Source organism: Xiphophorus hellerii, chromosome 13 (assembly GCF_003331165.1).
Source record: "Xiphophorus hellerii strain 12219 chromosome 13, Xiphophorus_hellerii-4.1, whole genome shotgun sequence".
NCBI lineage: Eukaryota > Metazoa > Chordata > Actinopteri > Cyprinodontiformes > Poeciliidae > Xiphophorus > Xiphophorus hellerii.
Window position 1 is genome coordinate 20,043,606 of NC_045684.1, and position 18,916 is coordinate 20,062,521.

Sequence of the window (18,916 nt, forward strand, 5' to 3'; positions counted from 1 at the left end):
GTGAAAGCAAATGTAAGAACTGTGTTACTATAATGGCTCTAAAGGTTGTTCTATTGGTTATTGAGTTTGTTTCTTTATGATTGGTTATAATAATAATAACACCGAGTATAAAGGAACGGCTGATTCATTATGTTGGAACACTGGTGCCCTCTCATCACATCAATGTTATCACAGAAAATTCATGCTATATCCAGTAAAATATTAAACATCCAGGCTCTTCAAATAAAAGCATCTTTAAATATAGCTACATATTGTATCCTATGATGTGACACTAACAGCTTGGATCACTCACTTCTTGTTACACAAAATAATTTTAAAAGCCTTACAATGATTGTAATGATACAATCAAATTATTGTATCATTATTCACATTCCATTGGTTTTTGCCCTTTTATTTTTGTTCAATGAATGAAAGCTTAATAGCCTTGGTAATTAAATTTTATTATCTGATTATTACCCCTTTGCTGTTAAGCTATTGGAGTGGTTTAAAATTTAACGAATAAATAGTAGATTTGTTAGATTTTTTTGTCTTATGAACAGGGAAAAAAAGATTTTTGTTTTCTTAATAAGTTCTACCACTTCTGCTTTAGTTGTTGGTCGCCAAGACTTCTTTAAATACAAAACACAAATTGCTACCAGATCATTACTATTAGTACATACGTATATCTTAAAGTTGGTTGACTGCATTCAAATAATGCTGCTTTGTTTAAAATTGTATCTTTCTCCATAACTCAAAACAACATTTAAATCACTTTTGTTTGGATGTGTCCATAAGACCAAGTTTGACAATTTAGACATTAAGGTTTCTGATGGAATTTTGAAAGTTCCTAAATTTTTCTGGGAATAGGATTTCATTCCCAGGAAATGTGGCTACTCAAATAACCACATTTTCATCAGGTCTGTTACTTTATATGTGCATGCAGCTGCTGTTCTTCCTCTGGATTGCTGCACCGACATGTTAGTACAGAAGTTCAAGAGGGACACGTCAAACACTGGGTGAACCAGTATTTTCCAAAAATGCACTTGCGGTTCTGGGCAGACTGTTACTGCACCCTTTATGAACAGGAATGTGGTCATAATTTTGAAGTTGACAGTACTCTTTAATTTATTTATTATTTTATTGCCCTTGATATGTTTCTGGCATAATTCTTGTTAGATATGTTACCACTTACCTTTACACAAATCATTGTCCAAAAGTTGATTTACATAAAGTTTCAGCTGTACTCAATGCACAGGGTTGAGATTTTAAATGTGGTAAGATCACTGTTGTTTTGAAATTCTTGTCTAAGTTCCTAACTTCCTACATTTTGACACAAGCTCTCACCCTGAAATTTACATCTGCTCACATAGACAAGTCAGATATCTTCAGGTGAAAGGTCTCATGGTCAGATAAGACAAAGGTCTCATCAGAGACAGTTATTTTGGCTTGTTGGCTGATATATTCAAAAGGCGAGTTGAAAGAATACTGTACATCATTTTAAACATGGTGGTGGCAGCATCCAGAGGGAAACCTAAATCGCATGGAGTGGATGGAATACCGTTACCTCAAATCAAGTGCTGTATAGGTAAAACTTGGACACAGTGCTCCAAAAGTATGTGAAGTGTTCGTCAGAACTAGTTTTGGGATGGGCAAAGCTGCAAATAACCTAAACACTAATGAATATTCAGGGACTATGCCTAAAAGTCAGGTTTGTGCCAGGGAACAACTCAATTTTTAAATGAACCTCACCAATTCCATCCACAAGAGAATAGAATAGAATAGAATTCAACTTTATTGTCATTGCACTGTCACAAGTACAAGCAACGAGATATCTAATGTTCAGCCAGAATCATCAAGTGGTTCAAAGACAGTTATCCAAATGTTAGTGGAGCTGTACATGGATAAGCCATTATGGATAGGAGAACAACTACTATGAATTCCAAGTTGTATTGTTGAATTTATACATGAATGAAATGCAGATGTTTTTTGTTGTTGTTATGTTTTGAGTTAGCGACTGAAAAACAATGGCCTGGATGCACCAATTAGCGAAATTAGCATACTGTGTGACTATGATATCTGGGTCTGACCAAGATCAAAACAACCAAAAGAGCAAAAGGTACGATATAATAGAGACAAAATTACCAACACACATTACTGATCAAAAATATATATCTTGACACTAGCCCTATATGGCGAATCTTGAGTTTGCTGTAGTTGTTTTTCTGTCCTATAGGTCACTTTTCTTACTGAAAGTGTTACTTATTAGCTACTGCTAATAAGCTCAGTGGCTTTTTCTGTTCAGACGAAAGTATGTGAGTAGTTACCTGAATGTGTGTGCCAGTATACATTTGTCTGTCTCTCAGGTGTTGGTACTCACATTAGTTAGAAAAACTATCAACAAAGGATTCTTGGAAACTGGGGGAGGCCTACACAAAGAGCATCCAGGCTCCTTTCAGTGTCACCCGATCTCTTGTGTGTTTGGACGTGTATGTATGGCTAGATAAGTGTGTGTGCGCGTGTAGTTGGGGGGTTCTTTCCTTAGGGTTTGAGGGCGCCTCATTGGCTCCAACGCCAGGGTCAACTGGAGGTCAAGACATGTGTGATGGATGGACCCTGTGTCTGTAGACCACTATCCAGCCTATATGCTCCTAGTCTTGGCTCCTCCTGTGGGCCTCTAACCCATCAAAGTCCCCTGGCTGTGCTCTCCTGTTTTCACATTTCTCTGAGTACCTCCGTTTGGCACCCCGAGTTGGAGTGCCTCACTGAGCTGAGAGGAGCGCAGCACAAAGAAAACTGCAGACAACTCCTGGAGGTGAGTGCTGATGTCAAGATGCGGACTTTCTGCTTTTCCTCCATCCAGTCAACCACATCCCTCTTCCCTTCTACTCTGTCTTCCACTTTAGCCGGCATGCTTATCCTACCATAGCAGCACACAGCAACTGATTTCATGATGTCATCTCCCTCTCTTCCCCCCATCACTCTGTCAATCCAGCCATTTGCCTCTGTCGCACATCTGTCGATGGAGGAATTCATTTTGTCTGCCAATCACACCAAGGGAGTGGTCAGCTTGAGCAGATGTGCCAATACCTGGACCAGCATCTGTCTGTCCACATCACTGCCTCGCTGGGTTTCCGCCTCTCTCTGTTTGAACTGAGCAGTCAGTAAAAGCATCAGAAAGAAATTTCTGAGAGAAGTGTTTGACCCTTTCGTATTAGACTCTTTTTACAGAGCTGTATATGTGCAGAAAATAAACCTTAGTTGCAAACCGAGTGCTAACCTGTACATGGAACCACAAAAAATCTTCTTGCTGCTTATTTACGACATAATATTTCAGACTGACAATGAAGAAATGGGACTTTGCCTCTTCAACTATTATAGAAACGTAATTGAGATAGAGGTAAGATGGGATTTATTTGAAAAAGGGATGCTTTTTAATACAAATGCATCCAATTTTTAAGACAGGACATATATATGATCTTATTTTGTCAGTCTTCTGTATAATTAGTATAGTGCACACAGACACAGAATTAAAGAAAAAAAAATAGAACCTGGGATCCCAAGCTTGAAACATCCGATTCCACAAAATAAAAATGCCCTTTGACATTTTTTTCTATAACATTTACTGTATGTGTAAAAAAAGCCATAAAAGTCATCATCCTCTGCTTCTTTCAACTGTTTCTATTACTTCATCGAAAAATATTTTGCACATGTTACCGCCTGCCTTAGTGTGTGGGCTCTGGTTTAAATACCTCTTTGCTCTCAGGTTCTTTGATATTAATGGCTCTCCCAACTTTTTGTTTCTTCCATGTCATACCTTTACAGGAAGAGACAAATCCAATTATTATAATATGTCCATTTTTTAATGAAACTTTTTATTTCATTTCAATCTAAAAGGAAGATTGATATCATTCTTGTAGAGGAAGCTCCCTTTTTTTTGGGGTCCATAGCTAAACTGAGAAAAGCTCTGCTTGGACTCTTTTAAAGCAAATTCAATTACTTCCATATTTCTGGAACATACAAGAAAATGCAAATAAACATAAAACTTTGTTTTTACAAAAAGTCACCTACTACTAAATAAACACATAAACTAGATAGATAGATAGATAGATAGATAGATAGATAGATAGATAGATAGATAGATAGATAGATAGATAGATAGATAGATAGATAGATAGATAGATAGATATTTTAAAAATAAATAAGACTGTATTATTCGATTGGAAGAATATAACATCTGTAAAATAAAATTATAAATACATATAAAAATAAATTGATAAATGCATATAGAAATAAGTATCTCTTTAAGAAGCAGTTATCATTAGATTATTGATTGATAAACTAATCAGATGTTAAAGTTATGCTTAAAATTATACTGATTGGAAACATATTCATGAGCGGTTTTATCGGAAAATGTATTTTATTGAAAATGTATTATTATTATTATTATTATTATTATTATTATTATTATTATTATTATTTCGGGGTGTTTCCTAACACCAATGCCTGAAACCCGATGAGCCTAAACTTTGCCAGATCGTGTGAAATATAATATATATATTTCGTATTCCATCGTAATGCTTTGAACATTTAATGCTCCGTACCAGCATCTTAATGGTTTGAGTTAAGCATCTGTCATCGTCCATATGTTTATCTCTGGGCCTTAATAGAAACCATCAGGATCGTCGGGAAGTCCTCTCCCGTGACGCCTTTCCTTTTTCTGTCGTTTGTATTGGTTTGCTAATTCTTTTTACTTCGGAGTTTCGTTTAAATCCGGCCGTCCAAGTCAGGTTTGTTTGCCCTGTGCGGGGTGTATAAACTCTAGTTTAGGTTTGAGGGGGTTAGGATGGTGCTGTCACAACAAACTGAAGCCGTGACCGAGGATTGACCCTGAATGCTCGGCCTTTTCTTTTGAGAATCAGCTGGGTTTCACTCTGAGAGGATCCTGTAGCGCACAACAGCAGCAGGGGGCCATAAGACTGGCTGCAACTCATGAAGCAGGGTGCGCAAGGTTCCATAGAGGAATGGAGATTGTTAAAAATCGCATGCAGAGTATTTTTCCATTTCATTTATACCAGACAAAGTAACACATCTGCCGTGAAACTGACCCGTAATTACATCTTGTTGCATGTAAGTGGTGTAATATGGTGTAATTTAACTACTACTACTAGTAGTAGTAGTAATAATAATAATAATAATAATAATAATAATAATAATAATAATAACAATAATTTGACCTACTTAAATATTCCTGTTTAAAATTGTAACTATGTCATTTTCGATAATTATTAGCAAATATGTTTATTTAAGGGACCTTTACAACGGATTCCATTAAATAATTTTTGAAAATGTCAATTTTTTATTCAGTTCAAAGCGGCAAAAAAGATAGACTGAATTGGTGAATTTGGTTATGACTATAATAGCTGTTTTAAACAAACTTTAATTAGTAATTGCTTCAATTTTTCTTTATAGTATTTATTAAAATATTTACTTTGAAATCTAAAATTATGCCCAGATTTAGCCGCAGACTGCATAGGTCTGATAGTTTGCGTCTATGCAAGTATAATTCCTTCAGGGTAACAATGTACATATTTGGTTTCTTTTGAGCACAGAACAGACGGTAAACCCGCTGAATGTTGCACGTTTTCAGTTAATCGCAGTATTCAAAGACGCCGTACAAACAAAACGGACTCTCACCTTGAGCAACAAGTGTGTGTACACTAAACTATTTATATAAAACAAATAAAAATAAGGGCGTCTACAGTTATCAAATAACCTTGCCATCGTCCAGAACAAGAAATGTTCTTCCTAATGTAATAAACGCGCTCTGACATAACCAGGCGTGCGTTTGATCAATTAAAAGCGAAAAAAAAGAACGGCTTAACTTACTCGACTTACCCATGTGTGGAGTTGAATTTGACTGAGGCTGCCTGTGCCACAGACTCTCTACAGCTCAAATACAGCCGCTTCTGCAGGTGGATCCAAGGTAAAGGTGAACTGCGCTCATTAATCACGCTTCTTTCATGGGCTTTTTGTCCTTTTAAGGCAAAATGGACGCGCATCCTGCACACCAGGAATTAAAACAACAACACAAACCCGCGAAGCCCTGTTCTTTCTCCCAGAGTGTCGAATATACCGAGTTTTTTTTTTTTTTCCTCACAGGTCATCTCCTTGAAAATTATGTTGTAAACCCGAGAGAATGACTATTGTTAAAGGAAGTTTGCACTCTTTTTTTAATTTTTTGGTATAGGTGTAAGTTTTCACAGTTTATCTTGTCATTGGGTTGGCATGATGACACCCCCGTGTAACTTGGTGAACTTAAGAAGCTGAACTGACACTGCGACATCAGTCAATAGCCGTAACCTCGATGTTTCAATCGATATATTTTTGTCCCCTCAGTAAGCTGGGAGCTCGATAAGGTTGCCATCATAGAAGACGCTGACATCCTCGCTCTCGGATAAACATGCCTTTATTATGCCAATAACTGTTTACTCCAGGGACGGGAGCGCGCCAGGCCGCATATATTGACAGGACTGGACGGGTGAACAGACACGTGGAGTTTCTGTAATTTCTCCTCCATCCTTTTGTCTTTTTGCTTTTAAATATATGTCAAGCGGATTTAGATTCGATAGACTGCTTAGATGGCTCTAAGTCCCCATGTTACGCTACATCATTCCCAATATCTACCCCGCAGGAGACAAAAAAAAAAAAAAAAGTGACACAGAGGAAAAGATTTATATTTAAACGTACTTTAATACACACGATTGACCCGTAAACGCCTCTCTGGACAAAACACTTTACATTCGTCCCACTTGATTAAATGGAACAGCAGATGAAAGCCTTTCACAGCCCTGAAGGACCGGCTCCGCAACTGATAAAACTCAGCGCCCCACTGGTGATAAATGAAGGCTTTACATACCATGCAAATCCCATATAGTACATTCAAACAGTCAACACGCGCGCGCGCGCGCGCGCGCACAGACAAAATAAAAGACAGAGGTGACAGCGATGAAACAGCTACTGTAACTATTCATTCACTAACGATAAATAAACGAGGTCATCTCGTTGATTGCGTGATGCCCCATTAACAGCATCGCCTGTGGCCGGTGGTGCACAAATTTGGCACTATTTTATTTATTTATTTATTTTTTTTGAGGTATTTGTTTGTGTGTGTGCAGATTTGTCTCTTTATTTTTTAAATAAAGCAGCACTGGGTCAGGGTATAGGGCATAGGGGTGGCAGTCTTTCCACTTAGTTTTATAAATGGGAAGCCACATTTTCAGCAAATAAACACATTTCAAATCATGACTGGACAATAGTGCTTCGTGCAGACACGTTAGTGGTTATACAACAACTCTAAAACCTTTAAGCCATTGTCCGTATTATTGGGAAATGCCCCAAAAGTCTATAAATGTACACGCGAATATCATTCGCAACAATCTTTAACTTTGGTGGTCAGGCTCACGTGGCCTAAAGAGGTAAAGAGTTGGTCCTCAGTTGGAGGCGTAAGTGTCAGTGCCCGTCGAAGACACGGTGGAGGATGAGGGGGAGGGAGTAGAGGGGGAAGACGAGGTCGACCTCTCAGATGCTGCATCGTCCATTTTCTCCGGGATGATTTCCTCCCGTTCTGCGGGGGGAGCTTTGGCCGGCAGCAGCCCCTCCTTCTCACGCTTTTTCTGCTTCATCCTCCGGTTCTGGAACCAGATTTTTACCTGAGTCTCATTCAGCTGCAGCGCGGCCGCGATCTCTACGCGGCGCGCCCGCGTCAGATACTTGTTGAAGTGAAACTCCTTTTCCAGTTCTGTAAGCTGCTTGGTGGTGAAGTTGGTCCGGACTGTGTTCGGCTGACCTGCGTAACCGTATTCCCCGGATCGTCCTGCAGACAGAAGTGAAGGCTTTATCCTGTTTTCTTTAGTACCATAAACAGTTAAAATGCCCCCCAATAAAACCAGTCTTGTTTTACGCATCTGGAACCACTTTTACGCACCAGAAAATTGATGGCTTCTCTTGCAAAAAAAGACAAAGGAGCACTGGTATTCTAATCAACGTATGCCATTGAGTTCTCTTTAAAGATTTAAAGTTGTAAATTTGCGAGTGATAAAAAATTCCTTTGGAATTTAGTTATCTGAGGGCTGGAAAGAACACATAGATGTCAAAGTTACACTACAACATGCAGCTTAGACCAAGCAAACGTGTTGGCAGTTTCCTTCAAACATTGATGTTTATGGACGTCTTTTGATGTACGCTTAAGGTTAGCTAGTCCTTGTCTTTATTTAGCCCAAAAACATGTTGCAGGAAAATTTTTTATTTTTAGCCAACATGTCCTGCCCAAAAAATGTCAAGCTTAATTACCATATTCGATCAATAAACATCAATAGACGTCTATAGAGTCTTTTCACTTCTGTAGTGAGAAAATGCTCACTATTGTAACAGGATTTGGAACATCTTTTGACTTTTGAACATCTTAGGCCCTTTTACATAACTGTGTAAAATACTAATACATGAATCTTTCACTAAGTCTTCATTTTCGTTTTTCAACTATATGTTGACAAAGTTTCGAGGGAAAGCAATGTCATCGTTTCCGGGTCTGATTAAATGTTGTCGTTGTGTATCCTTTCTGCTGTTAAAGCACATTTCCCCCCACTCACCTGTTTTCGGTGGATTCCTCTTGACCTTCATCCAGTCGAAAGTCTGCGCAGAGGAGCCGCCCTCCGACAGAGGTGAACAACAAGCCTCCAGGTGAGCTGCGTGCAGAGGTGACATAGGGTTTGAGCCACCAGGGTAAGGGGGTGCTTGTTCGTGTCCGCCTCCGTAGGCAGCGTGGCTATACTGCAGCTGGCCCAGTGGGGTGGCACTGTAACCGTGGCGGTGCTGAGGAACCATGGAGGAGGGTAAGTTACCCGAAAACATCAATGGACCGCACTGGGGAAACGCAGCTCCAGAGTCCACTTCCTGGTTCAGCGTGTAGTGGTTATATGTTGCGCAAAAACTTTGGGGCCCATAGCTGGAGCTACAGGCCGGGTGGGCTCCGTAGGAGAGACCCAAAGTGTTTGCAGAAGACTGGTAAGACGCCGGCTGATGGTGGAGGCTGTCAGGAGAAGTCCTGTTTGCCACGAAGTGCTCATCCGCCCCACAGCTGTTGACAGCAGCCCCGCAGGACTGGAAAGCTGTAATCCCGTGGTCCGAGTGGAAAGCCCTGATGGAGCATGAGCCACCTTCTCCGCTCATCACTGAGTAGTCTAAGAAGCTGCTCATTGTGGCATCGTTCTCCGAGGGGCTGAGGGACCGTCCTCTCCAACTAAACGCCCTCTAACCCACCCTTGCCCAAAGTGACCGTGCCAACCTTTACCTATACTCTATCCTTATCAGTGTTGGAAGGAGGGGGCGCGCACTGACCGATATCAATGAACGGCTGCTGTCACGTGGCTACAGGTCAGCCAGTGAGGCACTTGTCCTTATCCCCTATAGGACGGTGACAGATTGGTGTTTGAGGGGCTATTTAAATTCCGAGCGCTCGTCGATCAAGGTGACGCGCGATGCCGCTAATGTATTGGCCGAGCAAACAATGAGCTAGGAGGCAGACGGAGGTGGACAGTCCCGGGGTCGCATGCGGGGAGCAGGGCTGCTGCAAGCAACCCCGCTGCGCGCTCCTGCACCGGTGGAGAGATTAACTTTTCATCCTCTGCTACCTCACCGTGAGGACGGCCCTGCACTCTGACCCCCAGGTAGCCTATTTTTGGTTTAGCGCGTGTGGGGGTGTGCATGTGTCTTGCTCGAGTGTAACAGCGGCGTTGTCACATGCGTAGAACCGTCAGTCGCTCTTGGATGGATGGCCAAGTATGCATGTCCCTCTGTGTGTCTGGGTGTGTGTGCGTGTGTGTGCGCGCGCGGGTGTGTGTGTGTGTGTGTGTGTGTGCGCGTACCATTGCCGCGGGGTATGCATGGGCTATTAATGTCTCATTCCGATGCGAAATGTTTCACGCTTGAACATTATGGGATTTTACTCTGCAAATATTGTCACAGTGTGACAGTAAGGAAGAGGCAAGAACATTGCCCTCCCAATATTGAAATGAGCAACTTTTCCCTTTCTACATTTTTCTACAGTTTTCTTCTTTTGTTACGAACTGTTAAATGTAGCAGTAGAAGATTTAGAGGTGCAATTAATTTCACCTCTTTCCGTCATTTTGTACCTGTTTTCTTTGCAGGCATGTAAAGGAGCTGGGGCTGATCCATGTATCAGTTCGTGACCCCTTGCTTCACCTTCTCTGACAACCAATCATTACTTGTATATTTTTTATCATTCAGTCATCTCTGCTGTAAGGTCATGTGTTTACAACTACTCCAACTAATGAATTCTATTAGCAGGAGGGGAGAACAGGATCGAATATGAAATCATCAGATATCAGGCTATACGGCACAGTTTATGTAAAAGTGGAAAGTTGAACATTTTATATCTGTTTGTCTGAATAATTAATAAAAACACTTGATTTTTTTAGACAGATATAGCCTGGTTTGTACGCGGAAAGTATGTTGGAATGAAATGGCATTGAATTGGTATGAAATGGGAGTATCACTGTCAAGGAATCTGTGTTTGCCTATTGTACACTCCACCTCATGTGGCAGCAGGGGCGTCTCCAGAACTTCCTCAGACCAGATAGGAACCAATGAGGATACTGGTGTGGGAAACAAAAACCAGAAGTCATATCAAGACAATGTTATCGTTTTATCCATATCTTTATTTTTTAGTGAAGTCGTGAGGAAAGAGAGGCAGAGAACCTTCAGTAAGAGGCTCAAATAAATAAATAAATAAATAAATAAATAAATAAATAAATAAATCTATTGTCTACCCGCTTATTCTTGCAGGGAGGAAGTCAGGGGGGAAACTGGTGCCAGCAGTCATTGGGTGAGGAACAGGACAGGGCAGCACAGAGACACATGGGGCAAACAGCCATGCAGACGCATTTAAAATACCAATTGACCTAAGAGTCACCTGCTTGGACTCTAGAGAAATGCGGAGCACTCGTAAAGAACCCTCACATCCACACGAAAACTCCATCCACATAGAGCCTATAGGCCACGATTTGAACCCAAAACCTTACTAATGCAAGCTCACAATGCCAACTGTGCCACTGTGCAAACTCCAAATGTATAAATAGCAAAAAAAATTAATAAATGTTACAACTCACAGAGGCTTGTCTTCTCTTAACATGGAGTCTATTTGAAACTGTCAGGCCTGGTTGGTGGAGGGGGTGAGAGCAGATTTACAGGAGTGACCGACCTCACACCACCCACTGTCACATCATTCTCCATTCTGTGCATGTAGTTTTACTTATTGATGCAAGACAACAATCTGTATGCTTCAGAGTTAGGCAAGCTTCTCAACCCTATCCTACAAGGAAGAGCATGCACACAAAGTGCATTTCACATCAAGTCTGGGTAATAATCAATAAATAATAATAAATATATTGTGGAGACCATCTTTTTTCTCTGACCTATTAAATTGGGTGTTCAAATGTCAGGAAAGAAGTGCCAACAAATCTTACTTGTTACGTTTCATATAAAATGTCACTCCAGGATAGACTGAGGTAGCAGATGTGGTTAAATTGGCAACACTGAACTGTAACCACAAACAATAAATATTTTACATACATGTCTGTTTTTAGTATACTGATTGAAACAACTTACTTTTTAAAAATCTACCCTTTTAATCCTTTTAAAGTGTAAGCTGGCACTTAACAAAAATAACAGATTACATTTTATGATTTCTATATTCTACACAAGAATATTGATTCATTATTATTATTATTATTATTATTATTATTATTATTATTATTATTATTATTACTTAACTTCAAATTTAACTGTAACAAAAATACCAAAATAAAAGCTCTGCTAATACTTCTAAGGCTTTTGTCTTGGTTCGAAGTTAATAGTGGGCCCCCGACCCCGTACAAAATCTTTAAGAGACGCCCCTGTCATGGTATGTTCTTAAATCTCCCGTCCTGTACATGTAGTTTCACGCCACACGACATACACACAAAACAAACTCTTTGCACTAAACTGGTAGTTGGTTTTTGATCTAATTTCATTCATAAAATAACGCACAAAAAAAAAAAAAAAAACGCAACTGCTTCATGTTTGGGTTGTCACAGGTGATGAAGAGGCAAGACAACACATTTACCATTAGGATGATGGGGTATTCATTTTTTCATCTCTAGCAGGTCAGAGGGTCTGCCATCTACTGTGGTTTCACTCCCACATGTATTCATTACGCATGTACGGTGATCAAATGATATAATAATGAGAGGAGGTCTTAAATGCGCCTATGTAGCCTGAGGTGTGAGTGTGGGCTGATTATCCTGTTAAGATCATCAAATAAAGCTGCCGGAGAAATGAATGGCCGCAGAAAAGAAGAGGAGTGAGAGAGAGCCTGGAGAGCAGAAAGAGAGAGAGAGAGAGACGGAGGGCAGGGGCGGGGGGAAGTATGCGTGGGAGACATGCGGCAGATGCACAACCTCTCACCGAGGAAGGAGAAGAAAGGGGAGGGAGAAGTAAAGGATCTCATGGAGAAGCGAGCGCCCCCAGAGGCCAAGAGAAGCTAAACACCCACAACGCTGCTGATACAGAGTTCCCCTCAGACCACTGAACGGCACGTTGACGTTTTTTCAGGACTGTAGGTCGCCTTCTTTATTCAGTCTGGGAAATATGTTTTAAAAGCGACTTTTTTTTAAGGCCTTAGCTTCAAATTGAGCACTATCAAAGAAGTCAGGCTTGGCTAACCTATTACGTCATCGTGGAAAATATGTTAGTGAGAATGTGTTGGTTCAAATGATCTTTTTTAGGCCGTCGCTTCAAATGCAGTCTTATGTAAAAGAGTCAGGCTTGGATAGCCCATTACACCAACCAACCTCAACAACTTTCCGAACACCGTAAGGCGTCAATAAACATCTTTTGTGGGTTTTGATTAAGTTGCTTTCCGACTAAAGTGCATCAAGTTATTTGTAATGAGACCAACATCTTAAATTTCTTAATTTCCTTTGCGGGTTTTTTTTTTTTGTTGTTGTTTTTTTTAATTGCTCTGTTCTCTGTTGAACAGAGGTTGCCTTTTTGAATCTTTGAGAGTTTAGGTGTCGATAGGGGAAATGTGACGTCACCATAAAATAAAAATGAAAACAAAGTGAAATTTGTTTGAAACTTCCCATCAGCGGGGAGGGGTGGAAAAAGCCCACTGGGTTCAATTCCCCTCCACTCCCACCGTTCCCCCTCCCTCTTCTCTCTGTCTCCTCCAGCTGCCTCTGCGGTGAGTGGGCGAAGGCTCCTGCCTCACTGAGCTCGTGGAAAGAAGCAGCGTCGCCACATGCCGGAACCTCGTAAGGCTTTTCACGGCTCTTTGTGTGAGCTGCAGGAGCAGAGAAAAGGCGCGCTGTCTCGGAATGATTTGGTTAAAACGGCCTCCACCAGGGTTAGTCGAAAAGACAGGGGAGGGAAAAAAGTTGAATTTACTTTTTAGCCCCACTTAGTGTACCCCCCCCCGCCCCAATCCTCATCCTACCCCATCTGCACACACGCAGGTACATATAACTCCTCCCAACTATTCGCTAAATAATAAATAAACAGAAACAGTTGCTTAGCTTTCAGATTTTTCAGTGAAAAGTTCGAGTTGATGTGCAAAAGTTTTGAAATCGATTCATTTCAACTGGTGGTTTCTAGCATCAGGCTCAGATGTGTTGTGTTGATTTAATATATCTAGTAAAAACCCCATTCCTGACGAGGAGTCACATTGAGCAAGATTAGAAATAATCCTTTATTGAATAGGAGGCTTTAAGGCGCAGCTGAAACATACGAGCATCCAGTAATGTGGTAAAATCCTCCAAACACGCCTAATTTCCTGTTAAACAAGCTTAGACAATAATCTCTACTTGAGAAAGCTTTTCTTCGGAGTGAATTTGATAAATGTTCAATATTCCGAAAGGAGTCTGGCTTAAGTTTGAGCGCAGCCTCTTAATCCCGAACCGGCTGCTGCTGCTGCTGCTGCTGCTACTGCTGTCTCTGAGCCATGAGCCGTGTTCAAACAAGCTATAAAAATGAATTATTACCAAACGCATGCAGTGACTCGGCCCTCTTTTTAGTTTTAGGAGTCGGGGAGTCCCGTATGAAAACGTAAGTGGGTGTTTTTTATTATTTGTGCACATTACGCGACAATTGCTCTCCTTAACGTCCGTCTCTTTCATGCCACCTCGGTGATTTATGAGCTCCTGAAGGCAAACATGGCTCCGGTTATTTGCCTGCAACTTGCACTCAGTGTTAACAGCTACGATCTCCGCAGGAAATTTTATTCAGATTTTTTTTTTTCTTTAAAAGAAATTAGTTTGGAAGTTAGAAAATGTAAATGTTAATCTTATAGTTCTCAAATTTATTTGCTTCCTTTTCTTTACCTAAACTTTTAAGTTTAGGTATTTTGAAATAAATAAATATGCCTGTCTTGCATTAAGGTTTAGTAGTTATTTTATTCTTCATTTTGTTTTATATGTTATCTGTATTCTAGGTTTTCTTTGGAAAATATGTAAGCAACTGCGTTTTACTAAAAATGATTAGAGGGTGAAAATTATTTATTTATTCACTGATGATGAAAAACTTTTTTCTAAATTCTTTGTTTCATTCAAACAAGTGTTCCGTTGAGAAATGAATGCAAATCGATCGTTTATATTCATTACCAACCTGTTGTTGATTTACATAACCTCTTACTCTCGTTTCTGATTAAATGTTTCTTACAGGAAACAAGGAAACGAAAAAAAAAAAGTTCACTCTAGAAATGTTAAAAAGAAAAGAGTCAAACACAAGCAGAAGGATTGTAGCAAGTTAGTTTGTATTCTAACAAAAATATCCAAGAAAACTATACAAAAATAAAAAACGACCCGGTTCCGTATTGACCTAACACTGTTAGATTACTTTCTCTCTCTCACACACACCCACACGCACCCCCACACACACACCCACCCACGCACACACACACACCCACACACACACACACACTTTCCCTCTTAACACCCACACACTTGTAATTTCTATTCCAAGTGATCAAGTTGCTATGGTAATTAAGCTATAAGCAGAGCTATTTCAGTGAGTTAGTTCCGTCCTTACCTTGTATTAATCGTCAAGTCAAATATCAAGAGAATAAATGTGCCGCACATACAAACAATGTGAATTAATGCCTTCGTAGCCTGATTTCATACACACATTCTCTCTCTCTCCCTCTTTCTCTCACACACACACACACACACACACACACAAACAAGGAAAATTTGAAGGATTTTCTTTGTTTCTGAGTTAATAGTTCAGATGCTGCAGGTCGATTGTGGTCAGCGACTCCGAGAAAAAATAGAACGTGTCCGCGGAAATGTCCACGGGGCTATCCAGAGACTCCGACAAGCTCGGCGAGGCTGTGTCCGAGAGCTGCAGGCAGGAATCCGAGGAGAAAGGCTGAAAGTCGTGCAAAGAAACATCCAGGGCTGAGGGGCTGTCGCCATTGTCCGGCCCAGATGCCGATCCGGGGCCCATTGTTGACATACAGCCCGGAACAGTGGGTGACGGGTTGGGAAAATGTTTCAGATTTTTGTCATAGCTTGCCGCCTCTCCATTATTGTGAAGCTGCTGCTGCTGCTGCTGCGGCTGCTGCTGTGTGTTGTTCTGAAAGGAGCAGGTATCTCTCTCCAGGAGGGGCCCACTCTGCTCGTACAGCAGGCCGCTCCCCTCCTCGTCCTCCTCGCTGTGGATGCCGTCGTCGGCTCCGGGGCCCTTCGCGTCTCCCCCTCCGTGGTTCTCCTTGGTCTGAGTCTGGCGCTTGTGCTTCATGCGCCGGTTCTGGAACCACACCTTGACCTGTCTCTCGGTCAGATCCAGCAGGGCCGCGATCTCCACCCGCCTCGGCCGACACAGATACTTGTTGAAGTGGAACTCCTTCTCCAGCTCCAGCAGCTGCGTGTTGGTGTATGCGGTCCTCAGCCTGCGGGAGCCCCCTCCTCCAGCCGCTCCCTCCACGATCTCAGGCGAACCTGAAAAATAAACAGCAAGGAGATTGTTAAAAATGTTTTTTTTTTGTTTTTAAAGTAGGATACAACAATTGTATAACCCCGCTGCCAATAAATGCGACGTTCTTGAGTTTTACATGAAGCAAAATGGCCGCTGGAGCCGTTAACCTGCACATTTTACCCAAACATAATGCCTGTATGGACATAAACTCCTCATTTGATTCTTTTAGGGAATAAAATAGGTGCCTTCATGTGCGTAAAGCGCCCTAAAACACTGAGGTCCATCCTGGTGTGGGAGTCTAATGAATGCTCCAGCTGCCCTCCTCGGCAAAGGCACTCCATCACTCTTCATTACTGTCACACATCAAAACTCTGCCTCGCCGAGGGGAATAAATCATCTTACATCACCAAACTTTACCCAAACTTTCCCACCCCCCACACACTTCACACTCATATTCATCCACCAGAATAAAGCTATACTCAAGCATATGTTTTTTTTTTTGTTTTTTTTTTTATTCATCCGCATTTATTGTCTTTCCTAGTAGGGGCCCGGGTGGCTCCAAATGCAGCAACAGATAGTGAAGGCGTTGTCGGTTAGGATTCACCCACCTTTCGGGGAGAAGCACACGGGTCCGTTGGAGATGGTGGTGGCGGCGGCAGCAGCGGTGGTGGAGTTCGGCACTTGATGGTTCCTCTTGGAGGCTTTCTTCTCCCGCATCCACGGGTACTCCGGGGGTAAGGAGGCGGTAGGCAGCGGGCTGCAGCCATCGGGGCTGTGTCTGGGCCGACCGTGCCGCGGATGGCTGCCCGGGTTCAGGCTGGGGATGGTCTGTTCGAAGGGAGGAGGAATCAGTGTCGGGCGTGAAAGCGTCGAGCTCTTGATTGATGAACTTTGAAATGAATCAGCGACAGGGGGGAAAGATGTCAGGCACTCAGCAAGCGACGGCTGACTATTGATAAAACCGCTCTCTCGCTCGAATTCGTAATTCATCTCCGCTCCCTGAGAGCCGAGGAAAGTTTGCGGCGCCGTATTTTTATAAACGTTGCGGCTCAGTGAGGACGATGAAGAAGAAGAAGAAAAAAGAAATATATATTTAAAAATAAATCCCCTGATGTGTTTTTTTTCTATTTCAGTGATTACGGCCGTATGGGGACCGAGCTACCATTAAACTATAGAATTCATGGAGACAAGGTTGAAATTGGACCGAATTGCCTGTCACATGATTACCTCTGCCCAATGACAATTTGGGGCTTAATCAAAAGAAGCCACTCTCTGCCTGATTGATCCAAAAGGGAAAAAAAAAGAAAAGTCCTCGCTCAGCTGGGCCATGCACGACTGTTTTTATTTACATCTCTGTCCGCTCAGCTCGTCCTCGCCTCGCTCCTCCAGTCCAGTCCACTAAGCCACAAAATGTGTTTTTTAAGAAGCGCCTGACGCTCTCTATTACAGGGAAGGAGACCAGCTCAGGGTGCGCGGATTCGTGCACTCCTCTTTCTCGTATTGTTTGAGGATGTCAGTCGAGAACGCCCCCACCACACACACACACACACACACGCACACACACACGCATACATCACAAAGCACACACACACAGAGAGACACAGACACATTTCACGCTAGTAGCTCTTCATATTTAAGCTCTGGGGGTGAAAAATAAACTTGAAAACTTAAGAGTTTTGCAATCAGAACGCACGTAAGCTGTTAAGCATTAATTAAAGCTGTAAAACATCAAAATCCACATGATTTGACAAAACTGACAAATATGGCCATTTATTATGAAAACATCTAAACTTCGTCAACTTTTTTTTCTTTCTTTCATCCTTTCTTTTTGTTTTTGTTTTTTTTTTTGCAATTGAGGAAAAGCCCAAATTATTCCACTAAGTAAAGTTTCGTTGAATTGTAATTGAGCAAAGTGAGAATGTGGTTGATTTAAAGCGGTTCAGGTGAGGGGCAGAGCACGCTCACTGATAACAAGACGTTCACTTTTCTCAATCGATCACCATTGTTTGATACAAAGACAGACCCTCTAACCCAAATTTAGTTCAAATGGTCAACTTTTTTCCCGGAGCAAAGCTTCGTTTATAAGACATCAGGTCGTGTTGTCTTCCGTCCAAACAAGTCGAAATACGAAAAGACCGCCCACTCTAAGGCGTCTGCTGAGCTCCGTTAACTTATGATTATTTTCTTGGACAATGACCAAGTGGTGTTCAAAAAAAGGCGAACCTGTGTCGTACACTTGTGTTAACACGGTCAGCCCTTTACCACTAAACAGGAAAAATAAAAATACATATCTGCCTTCCATTTTTAGACAGTCCTATGCAAGGACACTTAGAATCAAAACTATATTGAAAACGTGGTTAAACGGCTAAAATAGAAAATGTGTCACCCTGTATCTAAACAACGTGGAAATGTGCTCGAGAAGTGAAAGGTTCTGGGTTATAAATGGTCAAACTCGTGGACAAATACATAACAGATGCCATGGTTTACCATCTAAACAGCCTAAAAATGCAGCTGAAAAGTCAGACGTTAAAAGACATCTGTTACGTTAAAAATGGTTTTGATTACCAATTATTATTATTATTATTTTTTGTTGAATAGACAAAGAAATTATCTCAAGAATAAGACAATGTTCTGAAAAGTGAAAGAGGGACAGAGATGCTTAATTAAATGAGGTTGAAATGTGATTGGTGGTGATCAAATGAGCTAACCTAGCCTAAATTTCAAAAATATTTGTTTATAAAAAAAAAATCTGAACGGAGCCGATACCTTAAAAATAACTTCGACTGTCGGCGTATTCCAGGCGCTAAACCAAAACAAGAATGGACAAGCCTCAAATAGACCTTTAAAAGACGTTTATACGGGTCTAGTGTTTGGAGCCATGTAACAGTAGCATTAAGGCACATTTTCGTTC

General features: G+C 41.3%; 2 protein-coding genes across 2 annotated transcripts; both read right to left on the reverse strand.

Annotated features, from left to right (window-relative positions):
* Window positions 1-6,709: 6,709 nt before the first annotated feature.
* On the reverse strand, window positions 6,710-9,695 carry hoxa1a (homeobox A1a). Its single transcript, XM_032581175.1, has 2 exons — window positions 8,625-9,695; window positions 6,710-7,852 (listed from the first exon to the last, which is right to left on the reverse strand). The coding sequence occupies exons 1-2, from the start codon at window positions 9,229-9,231 to the stop codon at window positions 7,470-7,472; spliced, it is 990 nt and encodes a 329-aa protein (XP_032437066.1). The 5' UTR covers window positions 9,232-9,695; the 3' UTR covers window positions 6,710-7,469.
* A 5,128-nt stretch (window positions 9,696-14,823) lies between these two features.
* On the reverse strand, window positions 14,824-17,828 carry LOC116731432 (homeobox protein Hox-A2a). The gene is made up of 2 exons (XM_032581174.1): window positions 16,614-17,828; window positions 14,824-16,028 (listed from the first exon to the last, which is right to left on the reverse strand). The coding sequence occupies exons 1-2, from the start codon at window positions 16,993-16,995 to the stop codon at window positions 15,304-15,306; spliced, it is 1,107 nt and encodes a 368-aa protein (XP_032437065.1). The 5' UTR covers window positions 16,996-17,828; the 3' UTR covers window positions 14,824-15,303.
* Between the last annotated feature and the right edge of the window lie 1,088 nt (window positions 17,829-18,916).